At 40.6% G+C, this 26,267-nt stretch overlaps 2 protein-coding genes and 1 pseudogene across 5 annotated transcripts; all 3 read right to left on the bottom strand.

Annotated features, from left to right (window-relative positions):
• Nucleotides 1-1,498: 1,498 nt before the first annotated feature.
• fbxo36b (F-box protein 36b) lies at nucleotides 1,499-4,263 on the bottom strand. Of its 2 annotated transcripts, none has more exons than XM_034104987.2 (4): nucleotides 4,111-4,263; nucleotides 2,711-2,819; nucleotides 2,439-2,629; nucleotides 1,499-2,211 (listed from the first exon to the last, which is right to left on the bottom strand). In XM_034104987.2, the coding sequence occupies exons 1-4, from the start codon at nucleotides 4,204-4,206 to the stop codon at nucleotides 1,735-1,737; spliced, it is 873 nt and encodes a 290-aa protein (XP_033960878.1). In that variant the 5' UTR covers nucleotides 4,207-4,263; the 3' UTR covers nucleotides 1,499-1,734. The 2 variants fall into 2 exon arrangements, with proteins under 2 accessions (XP_033960878.1, XP_033960879.1); XM_034104988.1 differs by having other exon boundaries at nucleotides 2,439-2,611; nucleotides 4,111-4,242.
• Nucleotides 4,264-5,255: 992 nt separating this feature from the next.
• On the bottom strand, nucleotides 5,256-20,167 carry agfg1b (ArfGAP with FG repeats 1b). 3 transcript variants are annotated; one of them, XM_034105442.2, is made up of 12 exons: nucleotides 19,848-20,167; nucleotides 13,118-13,211; nucleotides 12,734-12,849; nucleotides 12,046-12,184; nucleotides 10,697-10,853; nucleotides 10,433-10,540; nucleotides 9,853-9,994; nucleotides 8,685-8,767; nucleotides 8,484-8,576; nucleotides 8,160-8,318; nucleotides 7,165-7,259; nucleotides 5,256-6,977 (listed from the first exon to the last, which is right to left on the bottom strand). In XM_034105442.2, the coding sequence occupies exons 1-12, from the start codon at nucleotides 20,012-20,014 to the stop codon at nucleotides 6,921-6,923; spliced, it is 1,410 nt and encodes a 469-aa protein (XP_033961333.1). In that variant the 5' UTR covers nucleotides 20,015-20,167; the 3' UTR covers nucleotides 5,256-6,920. The 3 variants fall into 3 exon arrangements, with proteins under 3 accessions (XP_033961333.1, XP_033961334.1, XP_033961335.1); XM_034105443.2 differs by having other exon boundaries at nucleotides 8,484-8,543; XM_034105444.2 differs by lacking the exon at nucleotides 10,433-10,540.
• A 342-nt stretch (nucleotides 20,168-20,509) lies between these two features.
• Nucleotides 20,510-25,336, bottom strand: LOC117462154 (probable flap endonuclease 1 homolog; annotated as a pseudogene).
• Between the last annotated feature and the right edge of the window lie 931 nt (nucleotides 25,337-26,267).

Below are 26,267 nucleotides of genomic sequence, written 5' to 3'. Positions count from 1 at the left end.
ACTTTACAGCATGTTTTTTTAAATTGAAGTTGCATTGGTGTTTGTGTGTTGGTTGTTGACGGCAGTGTGTGCCCCCCCTTGGTAAATGATTGCCCCCCCATTCGATTTGTTCTAGAGCCGACCCTGCTCAGGAGGGGACTTTGACAGAGGATTACTAGAAAAGTACACAGTAAAAGTACTTCATAGTACTTGTGGGAGTAGTTTCACTAGTACTGAGTCCAACAGGATCAATCTCACGAATAACTAATGGAAAAAACATGTTTTTTTCCCTCATCAAACTTAGCAGAAGTGGCTTGATTTTGTTCTCAGGAGGGGACTTTGACAGAGGATTTCAACAACAACACTACTGAGTCCAGCAGTATCAATATCATTAAGAACTAATGGTAAATGGTCCACTCATCAAAGATAGCAGAAAAACATCCAGTGTACTCAGGAGGGGACTTTGACAGAGGATTACTAAAAAAGTACACAGTAAAAGTAATTCATTTTATTGTTGGTAGCAGTCAAAATAATACCGAGTCCAACCGTGTCAGTTTTATTAAGAACTTTTGGTAACAAATATTTGTAAAAGAAAAATGAAGAGCAGCTGATTTGAAAAACAAACTGGAGAGGCGGCTGAGTGACCGCAGTGCAGAATCGCTGTATAGTTTAAATCTCCTAACAATGTTGTCCATTTTAGACATAGGCTTATTATATTTACAGCCCTTAATAACATTCATTTTCTGGGCTCAATGTGTGTCTTGGCCGTTTTCGTTGTGATCGCTAAATTCACCTTGTTTCCCCTTGTTATAATATTATCACCGTTCCAAGCAAACGAGTGCTTTTGTTTTGAAATCACTTCCGCAAGTTTCGCGCCCCTCGCTCCAATGACCATTAGACCATTTAGTAAGGTAAAAAGCAAAAACGCCTCGCAGACGCTCTTCCGTTTATTTTTTAATAAAGAAAAACAAATGGTCCGAAGATGCACGAATTCATCTCCCTCCATCATGTTGATTTGAATCAGAAGTTCTGAACATGAGCCCGCACCGCTCGACCTTCTGAGCCAATCACAGCGCGATAATTACCTGCCTTCCGTTTCTTTTCTCTCACACATTACATGCATTCTTCTCTTGCATACATATATTGTCTTCATACATACATACATACATTCTTCTCTTGCATACCATATATTGTCTTCATATATACAAAATAATAATTAATTTTGTTTTTATTATTATTTGTATTATTATATTAATAATAATAACGTGTGCATAGACATTTTTCAGGGGCGGACTGCAGCGAGGAAGAAACTGCCAAGGTTCCCCAAAAACTCACTCAAGAAGTATGCCATACCTATGATCACGTATTTAGTATCTTATTGATAAGTGAAAAAGCATCCATAATTTAAAAAAGATAATCCTTTTTACCATGTTTGTGTCGAGTGTCATCAGATAGCTGCCAGAAATATGAGGTTTTTACTTCAAATGAATTCAGGAATGAAACGCCTGAGACAACGAAATGGCATTTTGAATATTACCTTTATATGACATTTACTACGTAGTACAATGTTATTACAATGAATAATGAGTATCATCTACAATAGTCCTGAAGAATCATGGCACATGGGTATATCCCCAAATATCCTGAGAGGATCTTAATAATCATATCAAATATTTAAAAAACATTTATATTTGACAAATATTAAGATTAAGAATATAATATTTCATTCATCAATACACAACCGACTGAGGAGGTTCATGGCTTATCTGGCTCTGCACGGAAGTCTCCTCTGCTGTTGTTCTGCCTCAGTTGTTTCCACACAGGGTTTTCCTGTTTCCTCAAACAGTTGGCTGGAGTCGGAGCCAGCTCTAGATCTGACTCAGAGTCAACATCACAGTAGAAGCTGTGGTCAAAGCCAGCTCCAGGATCAGTGCCAAGGCTTAGTTTTGGGATAATGCCAGGGGGAGATTCCTTCTCAGATCCTGATGCCTGGTCTATCTCTGAGCTGTCACCCGGAGACTCCTCTGCCTTTATATCTGGGTCAGAGAGCTGTCCTTCTGGTGGCTCCTCTGCCTTCAGCCTCCTGCGGCTGATCAGTTTCTGCAGCTGCAGCTTGCTGGTGAAGAAGACGCTGCGCCAGCCCACCTCCAGAGCCAGAGATGCTACTTCAGGGGACACTGTGTTGCAGCGACGATGCACCGCCTGCTCCCAAAACTTCTCTGAGCCACATAGCTGAGGAGCACAAGTAAAACTCAGCCATTTGCATTGATTTAATTACACATTTATAAAAAAAATAGGAATCTAATATTACTTCTGATTTAATAACCGTTTAGTTTGTTTTAACAATGTATCAAAGATAAAATGTGCAGTGATGAAACCTTAAATAACAGAGTTAATGTTTCTAATCTCAGGATAGTTTTCTTGTTGCACATCTGTCTTTCTGTGTCTCTGGAACTCACCTCCCTGAACCTGTGTGACGTTCGTCTAAGCTGACCAACGTCCTCCAGTTCTAGATCATTTATTATCCGCAGCAGTATGGAGTCAGACAGGCGCTCCAGATAGTCGTAATGGTCTTGGCACAGCGCCTTGGTGTACTGCAAGATTCGACGACCAAAAACCATACTGATCTCACCTGGAGAGAAGCCACAATCTGTACATGAAGCTATGAATACCTAAAGCACTATTATGCTTTCTGACCACATGATAAAAAGGTAAATAATAAAGCTCTTACTCTGGAGCACAGTGTCATCTAAGAAGTCCTGGTGAGACTCCTTCACCTCCCCGGGTTTGGAGTATCTGTCCACAATTCTGGGAGATATCTTCCACCATCTCCATATCACCTGGGAGTGACCGTTCAAAGGATCTTTGCTGTTAAATATTTTCACATCAAGCTCTAAAGGACTGGCTTGCCAGTTGAGTAGCACTTGAAATGTTTTTTGCTCTATGAAACCTGATGTACTTATATGATTCTGTTTTCTTCAAGGTTGTATTATGTTGGTCGAACGCACTTATTGTAAGTCGCTTTGGATAAAAGCGTCAGCTAAATGCAATGTAATGTAATGTAAAAAATACAGCTTTCCTCAAGGTATTATACCCTCAACAATATAATACTGTTATTTACATCTAAAAAGAAAAGAAAAGGGAACTGTAAAACAGACTAACCTATGTACACAGTACATCCATAGTGGTAATAAATGTCGTTCTCTGGGCATATCTGGAGACATTTTGAAAATAGGTCAAACAGTTGGCTGAAAAGTGAGTATTTCTTATCATGCTATATTTAGATATTTAGTCTTCCAGCACATGACTACTGTTCCATAAATAGAAATAAACAGCAGGCCCATGTGCCCAATGGCTAAATATGATAGAAATGTCGCTGAATCTCAGAAACTACGAGGTGCACGTTTAATATTTGAACTAATAACAAATTGTATATCTAACTTATCCCCAAATATGCAGTTTATTAAATGCCTTCGATATGAGATATTCCAAAACAAATATTAGCATTATCTGTCTTGTTTTCTATACTGACCTTTGATTCTGTATTATTTTTCCATTTTAAGGTTTTAGTTTGCATTTTGTCTTATCATAGCCTAGTCTTTAGGCGGACATACGTGTCTAACTATTACACAAGTAGTTTTTACTTGGTAACATGTTGTGTTTATAACCCTTTCTCAAATGTGTAGTATTGTACATACTGTATATTAAGTATTTTTACTTTTGATACTTGAGTACATTTAGCTGATCATACTTCTGTACATTTACTTAAGTAACATTTTGAACTCAGGATATGTATTTGTAATGGAGTATGATTAAAATGTGGTATTAGTACTTTTACTCAAGTTGAGCATCTGAGTACTTTTTCCACCAATGGTCTTACTACGGTTATTCTATCCAGACGTTGTTTAAACGATTTAATCAGCAAACATATCCAAGTTAAAAAGTAGCTATTTAACATTAGAAGCATAAATAGCATTCAACTGCTCTGCAGCTTGCGTGCACGTGAGGCAAAGTTCCTGTGGTTACAGCAGGTTTAGCTAGCTAACGTTACCGTTAATACAACTTTAACATTAGTTCATTCTAGCAATGCAGTAGAGTAATTATAATTATATAATATCCATAGCTACTTACACCTGACTTGGTGATAGCAAAATGATAAAAGTTCTTGTTTGGTGGTGGACCGCGTCCGGACTTCTCAAACAACGGGTCTGTTAGCAGGGACGCCATGTCAAACTCTCTGTGTTGTCATGGTAACTGCTTTCTCAGGTGGAGAGCTAAACGCATGACAAGGTCCAAGCAAGAAGCTAAATGTGAACAAAGTTAGCATTTAGCACGTTTTAAACTAAAGAAAATGACATACAGAAGAACGTATGCAAGACAACGGTTAACAGGGAATGGTTGCTCGATATGATAATACAAAATATACACCCCAATGCACAAAACTCAGTTCTACACTTTGCTTTGAGTCTAAACAGGGGTGTCAAACTCAAGGCCCGTGAGCCAAATCCGGCCCGCGACTTCCATTGTATGTGGCCCGCAAGAGCTTGGAAAGAATATAGGCCTAATACGTTTATTACGGTTACATTCCGCTTTACAGAAGCACGTTGCCCATAAACTACATGTCTCACATAGAGTGCCACAGTGACGCATCCTAAACCCCGGGAGTAAGCTGCGCATGGGTTCCTATGACAAAAAAGCAATGCAATTTCTCCATAGGATTTAGGAAAATAGCTCGAAATAAGGTCTGTGGTTGACACACATTTAAGAGACGGATCACGTTTTGTTCAGTCGGATAATTTCCAGACAGAGAGATCGAAATACCGTTTCCCACAATCCCAAACTATATTTATATAGTCTTAAAGTTACAACCGGCCCTTTTGAGTGCAACCATAATGCTGATGTGGCCTGGGATGAAATTGAGTTTGACACCCCTGGCCTAATACAACAGCTCTGCAATGAATTATTCCTTACTAAAGGATAACAGTAGGGTATACCTAGTGTTTATTCAACCATGTCTACTTTGGGGGCTTAGCTTTTGTTTGTTTAAATGGAGACACCTTTCTAATATTCAATCTTCATTGAAAGGTATTAAATGGATAGGATATTAGCTTTCGCAAGAACATTCCTATTACAACCTTCACAGGGACAGGACTACTCACACAGCTGTCGTATTAGTCCCAAATAATTTCAGATGAGAATGTATACACCTCACAAAGACAGTGTTTAGTCACCTGTCTGAATGAATAATCACAATATATAGTTACACAAAGTCGACATTGTAGTTAAAAATCTTTTAATTTATTTATACATATATATGTACACATTTACTAACCTATTCTTGCAAAGACAAGAAACACATTGTCAAATTCATTGTTAGTCATTGGTGGCACAATTGAGAAACTAGTACGCCAGAGTCCCAGGCTGATCAAGTAATGAAGTAATTCCTACATCAGTTATTTCCTCTGCCTAATTTAAAGCAAACTGAGGGGAGAGCAACATTCCTCCTCATTCTGTTCTTCTGAAGGCAAAGAAGAAGACAGATATCAAGGGAGTGTAGTGATAAAACTGTTCATACATATTTTTAGTTTTAAAAGGTTGCACATTTTTTCTGGTTAACCTGTCATCGAGTGGACATGTCACCCGCAACCATGTGAAAAACTACACCACTTGTTTCTCAACCCTGAAGCTTTCTTAACAGTCTTTCCGTTTGTCTTTAACATATTCATAAAATATAGTGAATATCTGAAAGAAGGAGATTAAATAAGAGTATATTTAACAGTTTTACCAACATTTAGAGAATAGGTAGGGTAACAGGATATACAAAGTCATTTCAAAGCCTGCACTTCTTGTGTCTTCCCTTTGTTTGTGTTCTGGTAGACATGCCTCTCCAGTTCCAAATCTATGGTGGCCTCTTGGTTTCAAACCAAAAAAAGAGCCACAACCTTTTTTTCGCAGATACTGGCAAAATTAATAAAACAATGAAAGCTGAATCGCATCCTCCTGCTTGGGATGTTACACTAGTTTAAAAAGACGTAAGCTTTGATGCTTTGAGTCATAGGCAACTTGTAAGTTAAAGGTAGGGTAGGTAAGAATGGAGAACCCAGCTCGAGTGCGCTAGAATTTGAAAGTACGCAGCCGAAAAAAATCTGTCCCTTCCTTCAGACTTCCTTACAGAGCCCCTCCTCCAACACACATCACCAATGAGGGCACGAGATAAGTTTGTGCACAGATGGAAGGCTGACAGGCAGGTAGGCCATCCAGTTATCTTAGCCGGGCCGGCTCAGATGATTGGTCGTGCTTTTTACAGCACCACGGCTTCCACAGATGACTTTTATGTAAATGTTATTGTCAAAGCATTTAATATATTCATTGCTATCGGGATGTTAAGAGCATTCCATGGAATATAACAAAAAGTGTTTCTGAAGTGAATTACCTACCCCACCTTTAATAAAGAACATTTCTCACATTTTGCAATTGTAACAAAATAAAATCCCTTTTGAAATAAAATACCTGCATCATCATGGATTTGGATGGAAACTTGTTAATTGTCTTAAAGTATATACCCGTACCTATGGAGATTGTAGTGAGGTATTTCTTTCCATAAGGCATGTGTATACTTACCAATGGTAACTCAGTCCTTGTCATACATAACATGTACTTAATTGTGATTACAAATGATATGCACAGAGCTTACAGTCATAAACAAAACATAAGAAGCATATACTGTATTGTATATAATCCAAACAGTACATTTCCCCATAACAGTCCCTTAGTCTTCAATATAGTCCTTTGTACTCCTTCATAGTGTTGTAAACTTTTTTTTTTATGAACAAAAAATGGAAGTCTTTAAAAATAGAATGGTACTGCTACTAATGCATGACGGAATGGTGCGTTGAATGTGTGCTGCATGCTGCCCTCTGGTGGCAAAGGTAAGTGTTGTGCTACAGGAAAGGGTTGGTTGAACCCCCCGAAGGGAAGGCCCCTGCTGGAGCACCCGCCTGAAATCAGAGACAGAGAACATTCTGAAACAATTCAAATGAAATTTGGCAGTATGACTTTTTGAGCATTAAAGCATGGAAACATGTCAAACTTGAAGCACACAATACAAATATAAACCTGAAAATAAGCATAATAGGGCCCCTTTAATTCAAAAAGTTGGGAGAACAAAAGGCAAAGCATGCTCACCATGAAAGGGTTATAGGACATGCCAGGGCCAGCCATGGGCTGCCCAAAGTGCGACATGGAGGGCTTGTTCCGACCGTAGACTGGGAATGCAGGCCCTAGAGGGGGATACAGGGAAAGGGATTTACAACAGGGCAAGCGGTCGCTCTCAAGCAGTTAAAGGGGAACTTAAGTATTTTTCAACCTGGACCCTTTAAGTGTTATTGAGCAGGAAAGCTACAGCCAAAAGCTGATAATGGGCTGCAATATAATCGCGTGGGGCAACCACATGTCAATGTCCACTAAAAGGTTTTTTGTGTGTGCCAATGACAGTGTCGAAGTGTTATTCTAAAAGTCTGACAACACAACATTATGGAAAGGATTATTTTCGCTTGATCTGCTGCGTTCTTTAATGTGATGGGTAACTTGTTGGAGAGAGCCGATGTTTTTAGTGACTTAATACTCAGCTGATATCGACAATGTGATTGCAAGACTTCTCCTTGAGCAAGATATGGATGCAAACATTAACAAGCAGATAGGAACAATAGCAAGCAGCCTGAATAAAGCAAAAGGTTAAGAGAAATGTTATCTCCTGTTGGGTCCTTTCGATAATGTTGTCATACACTTATAATAATTACTACCTGAGCCTTTTAGTCAGAAACGAGTCAGCACTTTTAGTTGACGTATGGAATGCCCTAAGCCCTGAACTCAATGCTGGACCTGTGTAACAATGTGTAACAATAATATAATATTTGAGTTTTATGCATAATGAGTACATTTTTAAAGGTTCTAAGGGAGTAAGGCTGTAGAAGGGGAAACAAAATAGAGCCAAGCCCAGTGTGCCAGATTGCATTCAGGTGTGAACAAAGCTTTATGAGTGATGTCAGATAAGTGCATTGAGTTTCTTGTCCTGCGCAGAACCCTAAAGCTTTGTACCCTAAATGCAACCTTTCACTGACAGCAGGTACTGCACAGGGCACAGGGGTTAGAGGACAGAGGGATTGTGGGAGGCCACTAACCATTAGACTGAGGGTGGTAAGCCCCCGGTTGAGAGTAAGGGATGGGAGCCTGGCCAGGGAACTGCTGCTGGAAGTTTCCGCTGAAACTGGTCGGGAGGCAATAGGAAGACACATTCCCAAAGCCGGCGGGCATGCTCATAGAGGCGGTGCCAAAGGAGGCTAGGAGACAAAGTATGTGTGTACACAAAGGCGCAGCACACCAAACACAACGAGGAGGAGTACATTCCACAAAGCTACTTGGCAATGTAACTGGGCTACATGTCATTAGCACAAATGTGTAATTGAAACATGAGTAAATAAGCTACAGTTTATATGCACACACACCTGCAGCTGGAGCTCTGCCATTGGCCTGGAAAGGGTTGGTGGCCATCTCCGGGCCGACGGCTGCAGCAACAAAGGGGTTAGTGGATGGGACGCCTGGAGGAAATGCAGGAGGAACTTAGCGTTCAAGCGATGTGGGAAATGTACAGCTCTGAACCGGTATTTCATTTTTAATGCATCAATGTAGTCGTAACAACTATTTACCACTTCCGAAGCCAGGCTGCATGCTGGGTAACACAGGTGGATTCTGCGCTGGCGATGAACCAAGAACAGGTCCAAATAAATTCCTGTAAGGACAAAGATCAGATGAAATGTCTTTACTTTCGTTCGACACATGCAGTTAGCACTAAATTAAACTTTAAAACTAATTCTGAGTTACTGCTGTTTTTTTGTATTCTGTTTTGAATTGCAAACACTTTAGCTGTGCAGGTCCTTCTTATAGAGTTTGTCTGGATTGAACTGTATTTATCCAAGTGTCCAAGTTATTCAGCCCAGTTCTGCGTCCTTCCCTTTGGGATCCTCTCTTGTTTGATGTGTGAAGACACTCAGGATTGCAATTTACATTTGATTGCAAACAATCAAAGATTATTTATATAGCCCAATATCACAAAACACATTTGTCTCCGGAGGCTCTTCAGAACAACAAACATGAATGACAGTGCTAAAAGATATAATAAAATAACAAGAATATAATAAAATAACACGATAGAATATAAAATAGAATAAATTCTTATTAAACAGATGCTCTCACAAACTGACGCAGAATCAGTTAACTCCTTTCTTGAAACCCATTTTATAGACTTGCTTTATGCGATTTTTCTTTTAATGCTTTTTCTTTTGTATTTTATTTGTTCATTTTATATTTATTGAAACTTTTTATTTTTCATTTTCATCTGTTTACCAACTTATTAACCTTTATCTTCTTGTTATAATTTGACCTTATACTGTTTTGCTTTTGTCTGGCCCTATTGTTCTGCTTTCTGTTGTTGTTCTATTGTTATATATATAGTGCTTTTGATTGGTCTGCCAAAGCCCTTTGTGATGTCTGATTGGGAAGGTGCCATATACATAGTTATTATAATTATGCAGAGGCAGCCTGTGTAGGACATGAACAGCTACTGGTGCACATGTATTAGCAGTGCTATTGCAATGTGTGTGTGTGTGTGTGTGTGTGTGTGTGTGTGTGTGTGTGTGTGTGTGTGTGTGTGTGTGTGTGTGTGTGTGTGTGTGTGTGTGTGTGTGTGTGTGTGTGTGTGTGTGTGTGTGTGTGTGTGTGTGTGTGTGTGTGTGTGTGTGTGTGTGTGTGTGTGTGTGTGTGTGTGTGTGTGTGTGTGTGTGTGTGTGTGTGTGTGTGTGTGTGTGTCTCTCTCACCCTGGCACGCTGCTGCCTGAGTTCACAGAGGAGCTGAGCTCGTTGTCCAGCTCAGCCAGAGCAGCGTAGCGGTCCTCTCGGCTGCTGCCGCCTATCTGGATGGGGACGGCACTAGACATTGACAGAATTGGCACACCTCCGCCTATGACACATTTTGGTGAGATAAAAAGATGGTGAGATATTCAAAGACGTGTGGCATGCATACATACAAAAGGTCAAATAATAAAAACAAAGAATTAGCCAAAGTATTCAGGAAAAGTGTGATATTTTGTAACAGCTTTATGCTAAATGCTAATTGGGTGTCTCCTTTAAGACCAAATAAAAAAAAAATAATAATTGGAAGGATGTATTAGTGTTTCCAAAATGACTAACTAAAGACAAGCTTAAAATGTCATAAGAAATCTGCAAATATGCTTACATCAAATGTGTAACAGTATTGATGACCATCACATGTTCTTAGCATCTATAGAGCACATGCTTGACACAGAAAGGACTCACCGGTGACCACCAGACATAATTATGAAAAATACTGAGATGAGGATGTGTGGACAGGGTGGAGGAAAGACAATGGTGGGGGTACCTGATGAAAAGGACTTTGGGGGGGGTGACGTGCTCAGATGGGATGGAATTGCAGTGTTTCCAAATGCATCAAAGTTGGCAAAGTTGGTGTCTGAATGACCCTGAGGTGCTGCAGCCGTGCACAAGGAGACATGAACACGTGATGAATGTGGAACTTAAAAACAATGGCAGGGAAGTAAATGCATGGAGTGACAACAAAACGAACGCTAAACACGACTATGTTTCCGTATTGATCTGTGTGGTGCCTTTGAGAGAGCCTTCTTACCCGAGTGGCTTGGGAAATGTGCAAAGTTGGCAAAGTTGGGAGAGCTGGAAGTTTGAGTGGATGGAGCAGCGAAGATGTCTCCTCCCAGGTCGGCGAGGAGGTCAAACTTCTTCTCCTGAGCAGCGATGAGAGCCTGGGAACGACCTCGCCCCGGAGACTGAGCAGCAGCCAAAAGAAGTAGAAGTTACAACCTTTCTCCAACCAAATTCCAGCACATCATCGAGGTTTCTTATTGGGCCTTGTATTCACAAAGAATGTATTGCAGCCGCAGATTGCAACGAGAATTTTGCATCATTCGCAGCCGCTATCTGCCCAGTGTCAAGGTCCAATCCATGTGGCAAGGTAGGGCAGATGTGCATCGAGTATGGGGGTAAATGTCAGCCTGAGGCAGAGGTCTTGGAAGAATTACTACTTTCATTCAAACCTCCCAAACTAAGAGACGAACATATAGGAAAATAAGCAAAAGGATCAAATGAAAGTGCAGGATTAAGGAAGAAAATACTTTGTTTATTCATAGGTGGAGCTTTGTTTATGAAATGACCTTACAGTAACTGCGTGTGACTATTAGTGCAGTCGGGCAGTTTTTGAAATAAGGCTCATTTACATAGAAGGGGGCGTATTTTTGACTTAATGGGCAAATTCCCTATTTTTGAAATATTTACAATTGGTACAGGATCACAGAGACGCTCTTTGCTCGGCAGGACAGTAAGTGGTACATCTCACCCTTTGCAGGTGCTTTCAGAATTAAGCCCCGACCAAATTGAACAGGATTGAACATTTTCTTTTTTTTTTTTAAATGGGAAAATAAGTGATTGACTATTTCCTGATTGCCAGAACGCATGGTTAGAACACAAGAGTGGTTACTACTATTTTACATCAGTGACAAGTTCAGTCTCTCTTTCAAACTCTCAAACCAGAGTTGATGATTGGTTAAACTTTTAAAAAATAACGAAGATATTTTTGCATGATTTTGCTCTGTGGAGTTTTATTGAGGTGTGTTTTACAACGCCAGGTGAAACTACTGTTTGTTGGATTTGAGCAGAGCACAATAATTGTTACCTCTAAATGTTTATAAATGATCATTTCCCTTCAAGACGCATCACAAACATTCGACAGGAGTAAGGACGCACATTATCATGGCCACACAGGTGAAGCTAATCGGTGCTGGAGCCGATAAATACCGTGACTACTGCCGAGTCATTCGTCCTGGGAATGAATACCGATAGTAACGTTTCAAAATACAAAAGCTAGCTTTGAGCAAGTGTTTAAGTTGAATTTGTCCAGCATGTTTAGCGGCTGCACAAGTCATGTTATTCTGTGTGAGTTCGCACTCAGTGTATTTCTGTTACCTGGCGCAGAGGGGTCTTGTTGAGCTGCAGGGTCTTGAGGGGCTGCACTTCGGGGGTGCTGCCAGTGCTGCTGGCTGAAGAGCCGGACACAGAGGCCTGCACACTGGCTACTGCCCTCGCCTGGTCTGGAGGGACATACCTACGCATCCAGAGAACAAAACCAACACAAATGTAGAGGATTGTTTTTGTCTTTTATTTAAGTTAAATACAGAAGCAGCTTTTTAACTAATCGTATAACTACGTGAAGACAACAAAATGGGTAGTTATTCGTTTGATTGCGTTGCGATAAAGGCTAGTACAAAAGGGAACTTCCTCCCAGGGTTTAAAATGTGCTCTTTCCACCAACACTACAGTTAAAGAGGAAAGTGACACGTACGCAAAGAATGTCCTGGATAATGAAGAGCATGCTGTCCAACTAAAACACATCCATAACTTTATGGCAGAGGCAGCGTTTAAACTTGCATGACAGCAAGTCAGCAATACTGAATGCCCCGCAGAACTTTTGAATTTTAAGCACTTTATTTAGCATTTACTACCTTTTAAAATATATTTTTAAAAGCAGTTGCATGCACTTATAAGTATGAATTATTCCTTTATTTCATTACATTTAGTGCATCATAAAAAACAAGTTATTCTCTTCCCAAAACACATCAAACAAACAATAAAAAAAACAATGAGTGTATGTTACCATCTTTTCTTTTCATATTTTTCTTGAAGGAACTCTTTTACTTTCTGTGGCTCTCGGAAATCTGGAACAACTAATGTCCTGTCGTCATAGAGGCCCAACCAGATGTGTTTACAGACCTTTTGGGGGGTGGGGGGCAGAGGAATGAGGAGAGTGGGAGGTAAAGGAAAGGATTGGGGTGGGGGTGGTGGCAAAGCCGGGAAGAGAGGTGAGAGAAAATAAAGGGAAGGGGGGAGGGGATGACGAGAAACGGGAGAAAAAAGTGGGGAGAGAGGAATGCCAATAAAGTTGACTAAGCAGGGTTCAGAAGAATGCCAAGATGCTCCAGAATGACTGCAAAACATTGTGAAATATGCTGAGTCACTAGTTGTAAAATGTGCACGGTACCTCATTGCTGTGTTTCTGTAGGAACTCGATTTCCTGATGTGTGAACGTGGTCATAGAGATCGACTTCACTCTGTGTGGGGGATTCAGTCCTCGTCTGTGGGTGAGGAGCTACATGTTAGCTTAGGAACAAGAGAGCAGGATGCAACCTGATGCTGTTCATGGGACAGGAGAAAAACAACCACACATGCATTGACATATTTTCTTCTGACATGTTGGACCTAATGTTTTGGGCATGGTAACTGAATCCCAGTATGAACATTTGACAAAATACCTAAGAAAAGTGACACACGTTAGCAAGTGACACACTTTATGAAATACCTTACAGTTTTGGTTTTAATCTCAAGAGATGTTATGGTAAATATGATTTCCCAACATCAATATAAAACTAATAAAATGAGTTACCGTCATGTCCTTGACGTCAACCATGACTCACCAGAAGAAAAAAAAATAGAAAAACATACGTCTACTGGCAATGAAAAAGGAGTCTGTTAAAAGAGTTAATTCATAAATATTTGCGATATTTAATCGATTGATTTCAATTAGAAATGACCTAAACCTTAATAGAAATGGCAGAGCCATAAGTGTAGCCAATACCATGATAACAATATCAATCAATCAATGTTTATTTATATAGCCCAATATCACAAATGTTACATTTGTCTCAGTGGTCTTCACAGTGTGTACAGAATATCAGTATGACAATACGACACCCTCTGTCCTCAGACCCTCACATCGTACAAGGAAACACTTCCAGAGAAAACCCGCAGTTTGAAGGGAAACATGGGAGAAACCTCAGGGAGAGCAACAGAGGAGGGATCCCTCTCCCAGGACGGACAGACGTGCAATAGATGCCGTGTGTAAATCGAAGAGATAACATATTTACAACATAGGTAGACCAAATGTTTGGAAATGCATGTGTGTATAATAAGAGGATGAATCCACGAGGATGTCAACAATCCTGTGGGAGCCATCAGGGAAGTAGTATGATGAGAGTCAGGCAGGACCACAGAGACAGGTTCAGCCATGACTCGAAATCCCGGACTCAAATCACGACTCAGGATCCCAGTGTATATAGACACCAAAAAGAAATTTGGGGGAAGCTGGGTTAATCGGAACATGAGAGTACACAGGTACAGACAGAGAGAAGGAAGAAGTAAGGCTTCCCCCGACAATCTAAACCTATAGCAGCAAAACTAGGGGCTGAATCTAATCAGCCCTAACTATAAGCTTTATCAAAAAGGAAGGTCTTAAGCGCACTCTTAAAAACGGATAGGGTGTCTGCCGCCCGAACACAAACTGGAAGCTGATTCCACAAATGTGGAGCTTGATAAGAAAAGGCTCTGGCTCCCATTGTACTTTTAGAGATTCTAGGAACAACCAACAACCCTGCATTCGTGGAACGCAATGCCCTAGTAGGACAGTAGGGTATAATGAGTTCTTTAAGGTAAGATGGCGCCTGCCCATTAAGGGCTTTGTAGGCGAGAAGAAGAATTTTAAATTCTATCCTGTGTTCTATAGGGAGCCAGTGTAAGGCAGCCAGAACAGGAGTAATGTGGTCCCTTTTCCTAACTCTGGTTAGTACACGAGCTGCAGCATTTTGAATCAGCTGAAGCGACTTGACTGACTTCTTGGTACTCCCTGATAATAAAGAGTTACAATAATCCAGCCTTGAAGTAACAAATGCATGGACTAGTTTCTCTGCATCGTTTTGAGGCAAGATATGCCTGATTTTTGCTATGTTACGTAGATGGAAGTAGGCGGTCCTTGAGATAAATTTTATGTGAGTGTTAAAGGATAAATCCTGATCAAATATAACACCAAGATTCCTTACAGTCTCACTGGAGGCCAAATTAATGCCATCCAAAGTTAGTATATCTTTAGATGGTTTGTTTCGTAGAGTATTTCGGCCGAGTACAATAACTTCAGTTTGGGCCATGTTTAACATCAAAAAGTTTAAGGTCATCCACGTTTTTAAGTCGTTGAGGCAGTCTTGAATTGTATTTAGATGATTGGATTCATCAGGCTTGATGGATAAATATAGTTGAGTATCATCCGCATAAAAATGGAAATGTAGAGTGATTCCTTATAATATTGCCTAACGGAAGCATATATAATGTGAACAAAATAGGTCCGAGCACTGAACCCTGTGGCACTCCATGGCTAACTTTGGTTTGCATGGAAGATTCATCGTTGACACACACAAACTGAGAGCGTTCAGATAGATCGGACCTAAACCAGCCTAAAGCAGTTCCCTGTATGCCAACTAAGTGCTCTAGTCTTTGCAATAGGACTTCATGGTCGATAGTGTCAAATGCAGCACTGAGATCGAGCAAAACAAGAATAGAGACAAGACCTTTGTCTGAGGCTATGAGAATGTCATTTGTGACTTCAACCAGAGCTGTCTCTGTGCTATGATGTGTTCTAAAGCCAGACTGAAAATCTTCAAATAAATCTTTGTTTAGGATGCAAGTCTGACTTCCATCCAAACTGAATATACATTATGAGTGTCAGTAGAACCTTTAAACCCAAATACTCTTATTCATGCTTCATTGTTTTGAAACATTAAATAATATCTGAAAGTAATATTGATATTTTTTTAAACATGGATCCACAGAAGAAAAAAAAACTTAGTATACAATTTAAAAAAGTAACAACAAAAAAGTTAAAACTGATGTCTACATAGTGAAGCAATGGACTCCTGTGTTTACTTCTGTAACATAGTGACATCACTGTGTTACTCTTGTATTGGCTAGCACTCCAACACATTGAACATGACGGCTAAAGGGCGGGGCATCTCTCAGTAGTTGACCAGCCAGCTAACCAATCAGAGCAGACAGAGGGTGAAAAGAGGTGCTGCAGCACATAGAAACATGTCACAGTAAAGACATAAATAAAAGTATGAATCTGAAAATGAGCATAATTAACAAACAAAACTGTTACAAGATTACTGAATCCTAGCTTGTTTATATAGCACAACATGTGTTATATTATATTGCATCCAATTTATTTTTGCATTGTTGGAGGAGCCTTGGACTTAAAATATGAATTGCCAAACTGACTGGAGCCATTCTGCCTATAACAATGAAGCCTTTGAATTTTGAATCATCTTTTTAATAAGCTGTGAATAATGAGGGTGTGTCTGTGCAAGGAGACGGCAGTAATGATGGGCAGCAGAAAGCCCGAGGTGACCCCAGATGAGCTGTTTACCAAATATAGGAGACACATTGCGATCAACAACTATTGCTTCACCAGTTGCGGCTTGATGGCAAATTGACAAAGACAAAACCGTTGAAAAAACAACTTGACATGTAGGTCAGTGTTGGCTATAAGGGATGTGGGCTCTATGGTCTGATGAGTCCAATACACATTTAACCAGAAGGCTTGTGGTGGCAGCATCATGCAGCTCTGGGAAGGAAAGCTTGTGGGGGTCAGACACGGAAGACACATCCTGGAGAAAACCCTGATGCAACCTTAAACAGGAATGGTTGAATAACAACAATGATAGTGTCCTGGACCAGAGGCCTGTACTACGAAGCAGGATTTTCGCTTAGCGAGCTAACTTCAGGGAAAACTCGGGCTTTCTGGTCCTACGACACTGGTTCTCTTTTTAGCGGGCTAGATCTCCATGGTAACTTATGCGGCTAACCTGCTCCGGAGCAGGTTAGGATGCAGGCTAAGAGATCAACTCAGTAAAAGCACCGCCTGCTGACCAATCAGAGCTCAGTGTGCGGAGTTTAAAGCTATCAAGTCATATTACAGGAGAAAGGAAATACAGTTTAAACTTCCGTTGCAGGAAAGACGGCCGTCAAAAATCACCGACTGTGTGAACGTGAACATTAATAGAATATCACCTCTTCAGAGCAATCTGACTATTATAACATTAGTGTTAAGAAAGCTTACTTAAATATCTGCCACAACATAAGTAACCGGATCAAAGTAACATTACGTACAGTCCGCGGCACTGTGAGTGCAGACGTCGATGTGTCCCATTATCATTCATATTAGGGATGTCCCGATCACCTTTTTTTGCTCCCGATCCGATTCCGATCATTTGATTTTGACAATCTGCCGATACCGATTCTTCCTGATCCGATCTTTATGCAATGCATTAAGAGAAAAAAAAGGTAACAGATAACGGCTGGTCATCCAACGCGATGAATTCAGCTATCTTGGCTGTTATTGTGTTGGCCTTTTCACTGTTCTGGGGCAGTTTCTCTTTCCTTTTAAAAGTCTCTGAAAGTGTCGGTTGTTTCAGTGCCGTTACCCGAGTGGCCGCTGTGTACTCGCCGTGTTGTTGTTGGTGTTTGTTTCTCAGGTAGCGCATTAGATTGCTCGCGTTGAACGTAGCTCTGTTCTTTCCACCACGCGGAACCTCCGCCTTGCAAACATTGCATCTGGCTGTTACACTGCCTTCGCTTTCAATTTTATAATACTTCCAAACTCCTGATATTTTCTCCGTCCCGACTCCCGAGTCACCAGCTGAACGTAGCCTCTCGTTAGCTTACTGCTACTATTAGACACTGCGCCCACTCTGTTGCCAGATTTCAGAGAAATAAGCAACCAGGTCTATGAAAACAAGCCCAAAGAAAGCAACACATACATGATGTTGTGTAATTTTAAACCAAAACTAAGTCCTCAGGATGACTTTAAGACGTGAACATGGTCATTTTTGTTTTGTAACATTAAATAAAATAAAAATATTTTATAAAAAAATAATAATAATCCCGATCCCCGATTTTTTGAAAATCACGTGATCGGCTCCGATCCCCGATCACGTGATCGGATCGGGACATCTCTAATTCATATCACATCATAATGTATCATATGTTTCCATATCTGAGTCAGCTGAGCCGTATCTGGCCGTGCAACACTCACAGCGTCACATACTGTATGCAGAAGTATTATTTTAAGCAACACATTAAGTTGACGAAACACTTGAGTCAAATGTAATTAAAGTCAGATCGTGTCTTAGACGGGGCAGTGATATCATAAACCTGTTAATGTACGCATTCAAACACTTTTTCTTTTACCAGCTGTATTCACCTTGCAGGTGCAGCTATGTGGCTTTGATCCTGGATAAAGTGTTTAAGTCATGAATGTTTAAAGTTTAACTTCTTCATTTTTGACTAGTATTAAAGACTTTTCATTCAGGAAGTATGACGCTGCGATCTCAGTACGCTTCTCCGTGTTTGTGATTGGTCGAATGCTCCAAATACCACCCCTTTCATGTGAACTAACTAACTAGATAGGACACGGCTGGCTTGAGCGATCCACTTGATAACCAGCGTCGTAGGACCGTTTAGCGAGAGCGTGTATGTTTTGGATTAGGCCAACCGGCTAACTCAAACATATCCAGGTTAGGTTGAACCAGCTTCGTAGCATAGGCCCCTGGTGTGGTCAAGTCTAACTTCCATCCAAACTGAATTTATGGCAGGATTTGAACATTTCTGTCCACTGCAACTTGACGGAGCTTTTTTTCTTCTGACGAAGAATAATGAAAGACAGCAATGCTCAAATACAGTCCCATCCACTTAAATTCAAGACTGTAACTGTTGGCAGATGTAATCTTTCCTTGTTGATGTGTTACTGTGCTTATAGTTTCATCGTGGAGGCACATAGACTGAAGGAATAACACACACTATGATCTTGTCAGGGTCTTTTTAGCTTGATTGTTAATTTGTTTCATACTATTTGTTACGTGCCAGGCAGAATACAACACATACTCATACACTAGTGCTGGGCCTTTTATTGTATCAATATTGTGATATTATAAGACTTAGCTCATATGTATACCGTATAGATATCCACTTGTTGATGTCATAAGTATCTTTTCGTGATTACTGAACTTATCAGACTGTTGTAGTTGTTTTATCAAAAATGTGATTTGTGTAGTTTTGTAATATTTTGTGAAAGCACCAAATATATGTATATAGCCCAGCCCTAACTCACTCACAGTATCACACACACACATCTTACTGAGGAGATACACACATGTAACAGCTACTGACATGCCTAAGGTAATCAGACATGGTGGTCTCTGTAGAAACTACGTGGGAGTAAGCAGTCAAGACATTGGATAAATCCTGGTTATGACTTCATAAAGTTTCTAAGAAAGAAGAAGACGGTGTTTCATCAGACTCAGCAGCTCAGGACGAACCACTGCCCTAGTTAGTCTGTCAACTACTTCCCAAAGGGAGCGACCCACCCTGCTCCTTCTTATCTACCTAGAATAGTGTGTGTGTGTGTGTGTGTGTGTGTGTGTGTGTGTGTGTGTGTGTGTGTGTGTGTGTGTGTGTGTGTGTGTGTGTGTGTGCGCGCGCGCGTGCGTCAGGGGGTCCCGCTAGAGTTTAACTAGAGGAGGTTTCTCTGTGACGTGCTGTTTTTGAACAAGGTGATCAAATATGTGACTGTTGGGTCCTATAGACTCTATAGGACGTGCTAACCTGGCGATAAGTTACAGAACTCCCCCTCACACTCTGCCTACATATCTGAAAAACACAACTTGTTATCGCAGACTGTAAACAAACAAAAATGACAACACTATTTGCCCTAACCCAACTCAACGAAGCGACGTTACCTGTCCTGACGTTAACGCTAGCTAACGAGCTAATGGTACCGCCAAGTCAGTTGCGGACCGGGACAAACCCATGACCGACTGCGGCGTCCTGTCCGTGCCCTGTCGGACACTGAAAATGAAAAAGATGCTAGTTTACCCTAAAAAGAAACTCACAATATGCCGGAGCAGGTGGTACAGACGAAGGAGCCCACTGTCATGTTGACATAGGTCGGGCCGCGCTGGTCGCAGTCGAAGCATTTCCTATTCGCGGGCAGGCTAGTCATTTCCCGGAGCATCTTCAGATGAGTCTCCTCCTGCTTTCGCTTCGCGCTCGTCGCCATGGTAGAAAACAACCGTCTGATATCACCGGGGAGGGGAAGTTTGATCAAGGGACCCGGGACAGTGCGGGTGCCTTCAGGGGAGACTGGTCGTGGCAGACACCTTTCCGAGAGGTCTGGCCGAGAGACTGGGCGACTGACAAACTGCTTCTTCTACTCGGGGTAAAAGTGGGAGACAGATCGGCCTCACAAGCACAAGCGCCATCTGTTGGTTTGGAATAATGCCTAATTTAAAGTAACACTATTCAGGAATGATAATACAAACACACATTGAAACATTTTGTACAAAAATACTGCGAATTCACACTTTTCATAAAAACAGCTCACAGACTAATTGTCCCACATATGGAAGGTTTCCAGAGGAGTAGAAGTAAAAGCCTTGGATCTTGAAAAGTTGTAATTGAGGTGTCAAAAACGTAAAAAATCTTCTTTATATCAAAACTCCCATTACATAAGGGCACCTTTAAAAAAACAAAACATAAAAAGGGACAGTTATTTATTTCAATTGTGTTTTATTGTTTTTTAAGACACATTTCTTATTGTTTTTTAAGACACATTTCTTAAAGCATGAGTTATATTGTACTGCTCAAATTGTGTCCTGAGAATAAATGTGTGAGAACACAAGAGAACAAACTAAAAAAGAAGAACAAAAGCTAAATAACTTATTAGACAGATAACAATTTCGCAAAATGAGCTGCAGAAATACCTTCAGCAGTTTTATAATTTCTTAAAAAATACCAACATGATAGTGTATACTGTACAACAAATACATACATATTTTGTATATTTTGATATCTGTCGCCACTTTTATTGTTTTTTTCAAACTCTCTAAATACGCACTTTTATTAGGATTGGGATTGGAAAATTAAATAAAAAAACAGATAACCCACAAGTACCCTTTTTTCATATTGCAGCATCTCACCATCTCTTTTTGCACATGTTACCACTTGTGTGCATGTTTTAACATTCAAGGCCTTGGTCTCAGCCTTGGCACCCTGAACACAACAGGTGCTCATTGAATATCTAGTGATGAGACATCCGCTGTCTCCAGTGTGGGGGGGGGGGGAAGGCCTCCCCAACAGTGATCACACTGTTCCCTTTCATAGCCCACACCGCCTGCTCTGCTTTCTATGTAGCTCTGCAGGAAACTGCTGGATACACTGAAGAACTGCTCAGTGCACTGCATTGTTGCAGACACTGCTGTTAGGACCAGATCAGATTATTGTATTGTCAGTGGGGGAAGTGTCCTCCCATGGAGAGACAAAGACAGAGTCTTGCAAATCTCCTGTTTTGGCTCCTTCAAAATGTGGAGGGTTACTAGAAGGCACTTGGAAAAACCTAGTCTTCTCTGAATGTAACACCATGATTCAACATGTAAAGCCTCTAAAACTGTTGAAATGTGTCAATTATTAGCCTAATGTAAATGATACAAAACACATTATTATTTAGTCACTGTTATGGATGGTGAAGATGCTAGATATCGTCATCAAAACAAGAAGGAGGCATGATGGCTTGTTTAAAAAAATGTCTTATGCCAGACATTAACAGATTGTCTCTTTCATTTTTTTCAGAGTTGTATCTAATATCAGGAAATGCAGACGTCTTCCAACTTGGACGGTGGAAGCAGCAAGCAGGAGATGTTGGCAGCCTTACTTAGTCTTGGGTCTCTTTCCGTTGCTGCTTGCAGCGTCCACAGGCTGGAGGGAAAAATACACAATTGTTAAGACTAATCAACAAACCACATTTGGAACTACTGAAAATTAAAAGTGATTTTTTTTTTGTAGAAATCATGATTGATCCAAACATATCAAACATCACACTAAGTCACACTACCTTGAAAGAGAACTACAGTTGCATCATGTCAAAACGTAAAGAAACAAATCTCTCTCAAATAAGGGGTTGCACGTTTTAAGCTAATGTAGAAACATGTTGGTGCGACATGGTGGACTCTGTGGAAGTGGTCCTGCTCCTTAAGGGGGCCCTATTATGCTCAATTGTAGGTTCATAGTTGTAACTACTGCCTCTACTGTGACATGTGTCCATGCTTTAATGTAAACCAGAGCCCAGTCTGCTCTTATTGGTTAGTTGGCCGGCTCAGTTGTGATTGGTCAACCATTTAGAGATTTCCTGCCTCTTATATATCATGTTACGATGTGGATTTTAGCCTTTGCAGACCATTTACATGCACTAAAACCTATATAACACACTGCAGGAGAGGGAAACCCCCAAAAGCAGAATTGGGCCTCAGTAATTCAATTTAATTTAATAGATGTACTGCAATGAATCAAGTTCTGAATCAATTCATTAAAACAATTTAAAAAAGCTCTACTTTCTCTCACCTGCGCCCTCTTTCTGGTAACTCTAAAGAAGTCCTCAATGCGAGTCTGCTTGCCTTGTCCCTCTGCCTTCTCTTTTTCCCTCTCCTCCCGCTTCCTTCCCCGTGTCTGACGGAACTTCTCCATGCGATGACGGATTCTCTCCTCCCTGAAACACATACAAATGTATACAGTCATAACTGTCTTTGAAAGAGACAGAAAAGCATGTAAAAATAAGTATACGTACTTAAAGTATTTGACGTGGCAGAGAAGTCTAACCAAGGATTCTTCATCTGGCTCCGTCCAGGTGAGTTCAGGAGCTACCGAGTGTGCTGCATCCAGGAATATCTTCCGAGCTTCTTTGTACTCCCAGAAATGTGGCACAGGATGGGTCTGAAAGAAGATATCGTAGCAGACCTTACACTGTGTTGTGAAGCTACGTACAGAAGGATACTATGACCACTGGTTGTCCAGCTGTTACCTTTCTGTTGACGTGCAAAACCACGTTCTCAATAGTACGGTTGCTTCTGGATCAGAGACAGCGCTCTTGTTGGACCCAACCGGCTATCTTGTCGCAGTAGTCACAGCCCAGCAGAATACACAGGTCGACAAACTGTTGGAGGGAAAAGATGCTCAATGAGAAAGGTTTATTGACACACTTAATGTTCTGTACTTCGATGATGTCTGTAATGCTCTCACCTCCTCCTGGGTCATTTTGAGTTTCTCTAACAGCTTGGGTAAAGAATATTCAATGACGTCACTGTGAAGAAAAGGAAGAAGAAGAATATAGCTCCCCATCAAAAACTGATATTGATTTTTTTTGTAGGATCTTTTTAAGTTGGCCGTTTTTATATTGCCCCTGTCTGGTAAAGCTTTAAAGGAATAGGGTACTTTTACTGAAAATACATCTGAGCATACAAACCATGTAAGGAAGATGGATTCAACAACGTAAAAAAAACTAGGGAATACTTTGGAACATGACCATCAGAAATGTAAATAAAACAAACAAAAATGGTTAAACTTAAGAAACGCCATTCAAATCAATCACGAAACAACACACATTGCTCAGTTCTGACCTGTCCTTCTTGGCGTTGAGCTGTCGAATGAGAATATTGGCTCCAAACGGCAGAGTGTCCATGTCCTCTGATGCCACGGCATCCACAGTCCCATCTCTCACCAGCTTGGCACACAGCGCCTCAGCATCTCCCGGAGGCCTGCAGCACCAGACGGGGAGATACAAAACACTAAAAACATGTACTGAGGAAAGCCAGGGAAGAGACACATGGGATTTGAAGGAATACATTGAGCCTTGACCTGGATGACAGGAACACCCAGAAGCTTCAGCAGCTGGAGACAGTCTCTGGTCTGGGCTGAGGCTACATCACAGAACAGTCAAGGTTCACTTGAAAATAATCAACATTAAAATGATATTCCCAGTTATAGTTCTACAGAACATAATGTCTTCTACAATAAGTCTGAAACCACCTTAACTTAATATTTTCTTTAAAATCTGTGTTACGGTTTCCTAAAAGTTGAAACTAGTTGCACAGAAATTCACTATTAAAAGGGGCCTATTCTGCTCATGTTCAGGTTCCTATCAGCATGTAGTGTCTCTACTGGGACGTGTCTGCGTGCTTTAATGTTCAGAAAGCTCTTTATCTCTCTCATACTGCCTGTGCTGGCAGCACCTCTTTTCAGCCCCGAGCTGGCACGCTCTGTTGTGATTGGTCAAACCGCTTAGTGATGTCCCGCCCCTTGGCCTATCAGGTACAATGTGTCGGAGCACTAGCCAATAGAAGTGAGAGTGTGATGTAGGGACATCACTATGATGTCGCAGAATTAAACAAAGGAGTCCAATGAAGTTGTTTCAGGCGGATGTGTGGGAGAGAAATGGAGTGAACTTTGGGATCATTTACATGCACACAAACCTAAACAACACACTGCAGGAAAGGGAAATCCCCCAAAAACATAAAAGGGCCTTTCTTTAAGTGGTTGACCAATCACAGAGGCAGCCAGATAACCAATCACAGCAGACTGGGCTCTGGTTTCAGACAGAGGGTGAAAAGAGCTGCTGCAGCACAGGCGGTATGAGACAAAGAAAGAGCTTTCTGAACATTAAAGCATGGAGACATGTCCCAGTGGAGACACAGAATACAAATATGAACAGGAAAAAAGCATCATAGGGCCCCTTTAAAAATGATACTTAAGGTGTGTGTGCGACTGGCCCCTGTGCATTTGGTCATCACTCTGTGCAGATGTACCTGTGCCTGTTCGGTTGGGTGACTTCCAACCAGCAGCTTCAGCGCGCTTCTCAAGCTGCAGGGAAAAGCGGACTTTCGATTAGCGCGACTGGGAGCCATCTGTATCATACTTCAGGTGTTAGCTGGCCCGTTGAATTCACTTTCACTGCATTGTTATGGATATGTTTAGTATAGGTGTCACTTACAACAGCGCTCTTCTCCCTGGGAGGCTTTCCATCAAACACAAAGACTGGCTTTATGCAATGTTCCAGGAAGGTGAGCGTGCGGAAGAAAGAGACCAGTCAGGGGGCTACAGGAAATAAACACATCTCACATAAATACACTGGCCAAAGAATAGAAAAGATGTTGTTTGGAGACGCCTTGATTAGACTTTATGGATGCAGTTTGTGGTGGACTTGTGTTGGATCCCTTTGTTTTATATATGTTGTATGTATGTATATATGTTGTTCTCATCTGCAAATGAGATGAAGATATTAAAAAGTTTTTATTCTGAAGTGTCCTGGATTAGGTGTTGAGTATGTTTCGGGACGATTGATGAACTGAGATGGAAGTGGGAAATCATTTATATAATATGCAGGTCACAGAAAGGACAAGTCATGTATACATGAGAAAACGATACTGCGTCTTCACGGTCAGCTTTAGGAAACTCACCTCAGTGAAGGCGTCGCCGCACGGAACTGGTTCATAACAATGGAGGTATCCAGTGCGATACTTTTCCTGTGGGGAGTAACGCAGCACACCAGCATCATCAGCACATAATACAACCTCCATGTAGTCAGCTTGTCTTTCATTACATTTCCAAATGTGTTGTTTCTTTGGCAACACATTTATTTCACTATATTTCAGAGGAAGTATTCATATGTATTCACGTACTTCATTTACATGCAGCAGTTCATAATAATCAGTGCAAATTAATGCAACTGTAAGTATTCAGAAGATCGTAAAGGAGTATTTTAAGACTGTCGTATTTGAAAATTAAATTGAATATGTTATCTAAGGTATTGTAAGCTAAATGTACTTACAAAAAGTACTCTGTATGCAGTATGCCTATTTCACAGTATTGTTTTTACATTATAATTATATCATTGTTTTTATCACTAATAAATACATATAAGGCATTTTGTAGTTTGTCAATAAAAAGTCAACTTAAGATACTTATAAAGCCGAGTTATTTGTGTTTTTAAATGTAAAAGTATATTTGACTACAAAATATAGAAAGTAGAAGTATAAAGGAGGAATATTTGGAAATACTCAAGTAAAGTACCTCAAAATAGTACTTTAGCACAGTACTTTTGTAAATACTCTTGAGAACATGATAAATCAGTGAAGTAACGTTAGTGTTACTTCTAAACAGGTTTACAGGCAGTGATGTAAGGTAACTAAATACATTTACTGAAGTACGGTACTTAAGCACAATTTAAATACATGTAGTTACTTCACAGATGTGAATGAATGATGTGAAATCTAATCAAGTGTTGAATCAGACTTTAGTTCCACCTGGAGTAAATCCACAAGCTACCCTGCAGTCTACAAAGTCATTCAAACTAGCTGCACCTTCACCAGCTTTGAGAACACTTTCATGATCAGTCATTATAAAACATATCATATATATTATTCTGAAATGGGCCAATCTGCACTATGACTCAGACTACTTTTACTTTTGGTACTTTAAGTATATTC

This window comes from Pseudochaenichthys georgianus, chromosome 17 (assembly GCF_902827115.2).
Source record: "Pseudochaenichthys georgianus chromosome 17, fPseGeo1.2, whole genome shotgun sequence".
NCBI lineage: Eukaryota > Metazoa > Chordata > Actinopteri > Perciformes > Channichthyidae > Pseudochaenichthys > Pseudochaenichthys georgianus.
The sequence above is the reverse complement of the archived record's forward strand: the minus strand, read 5'-3'. Positions and strand labels throughout refer to the sequence as shown.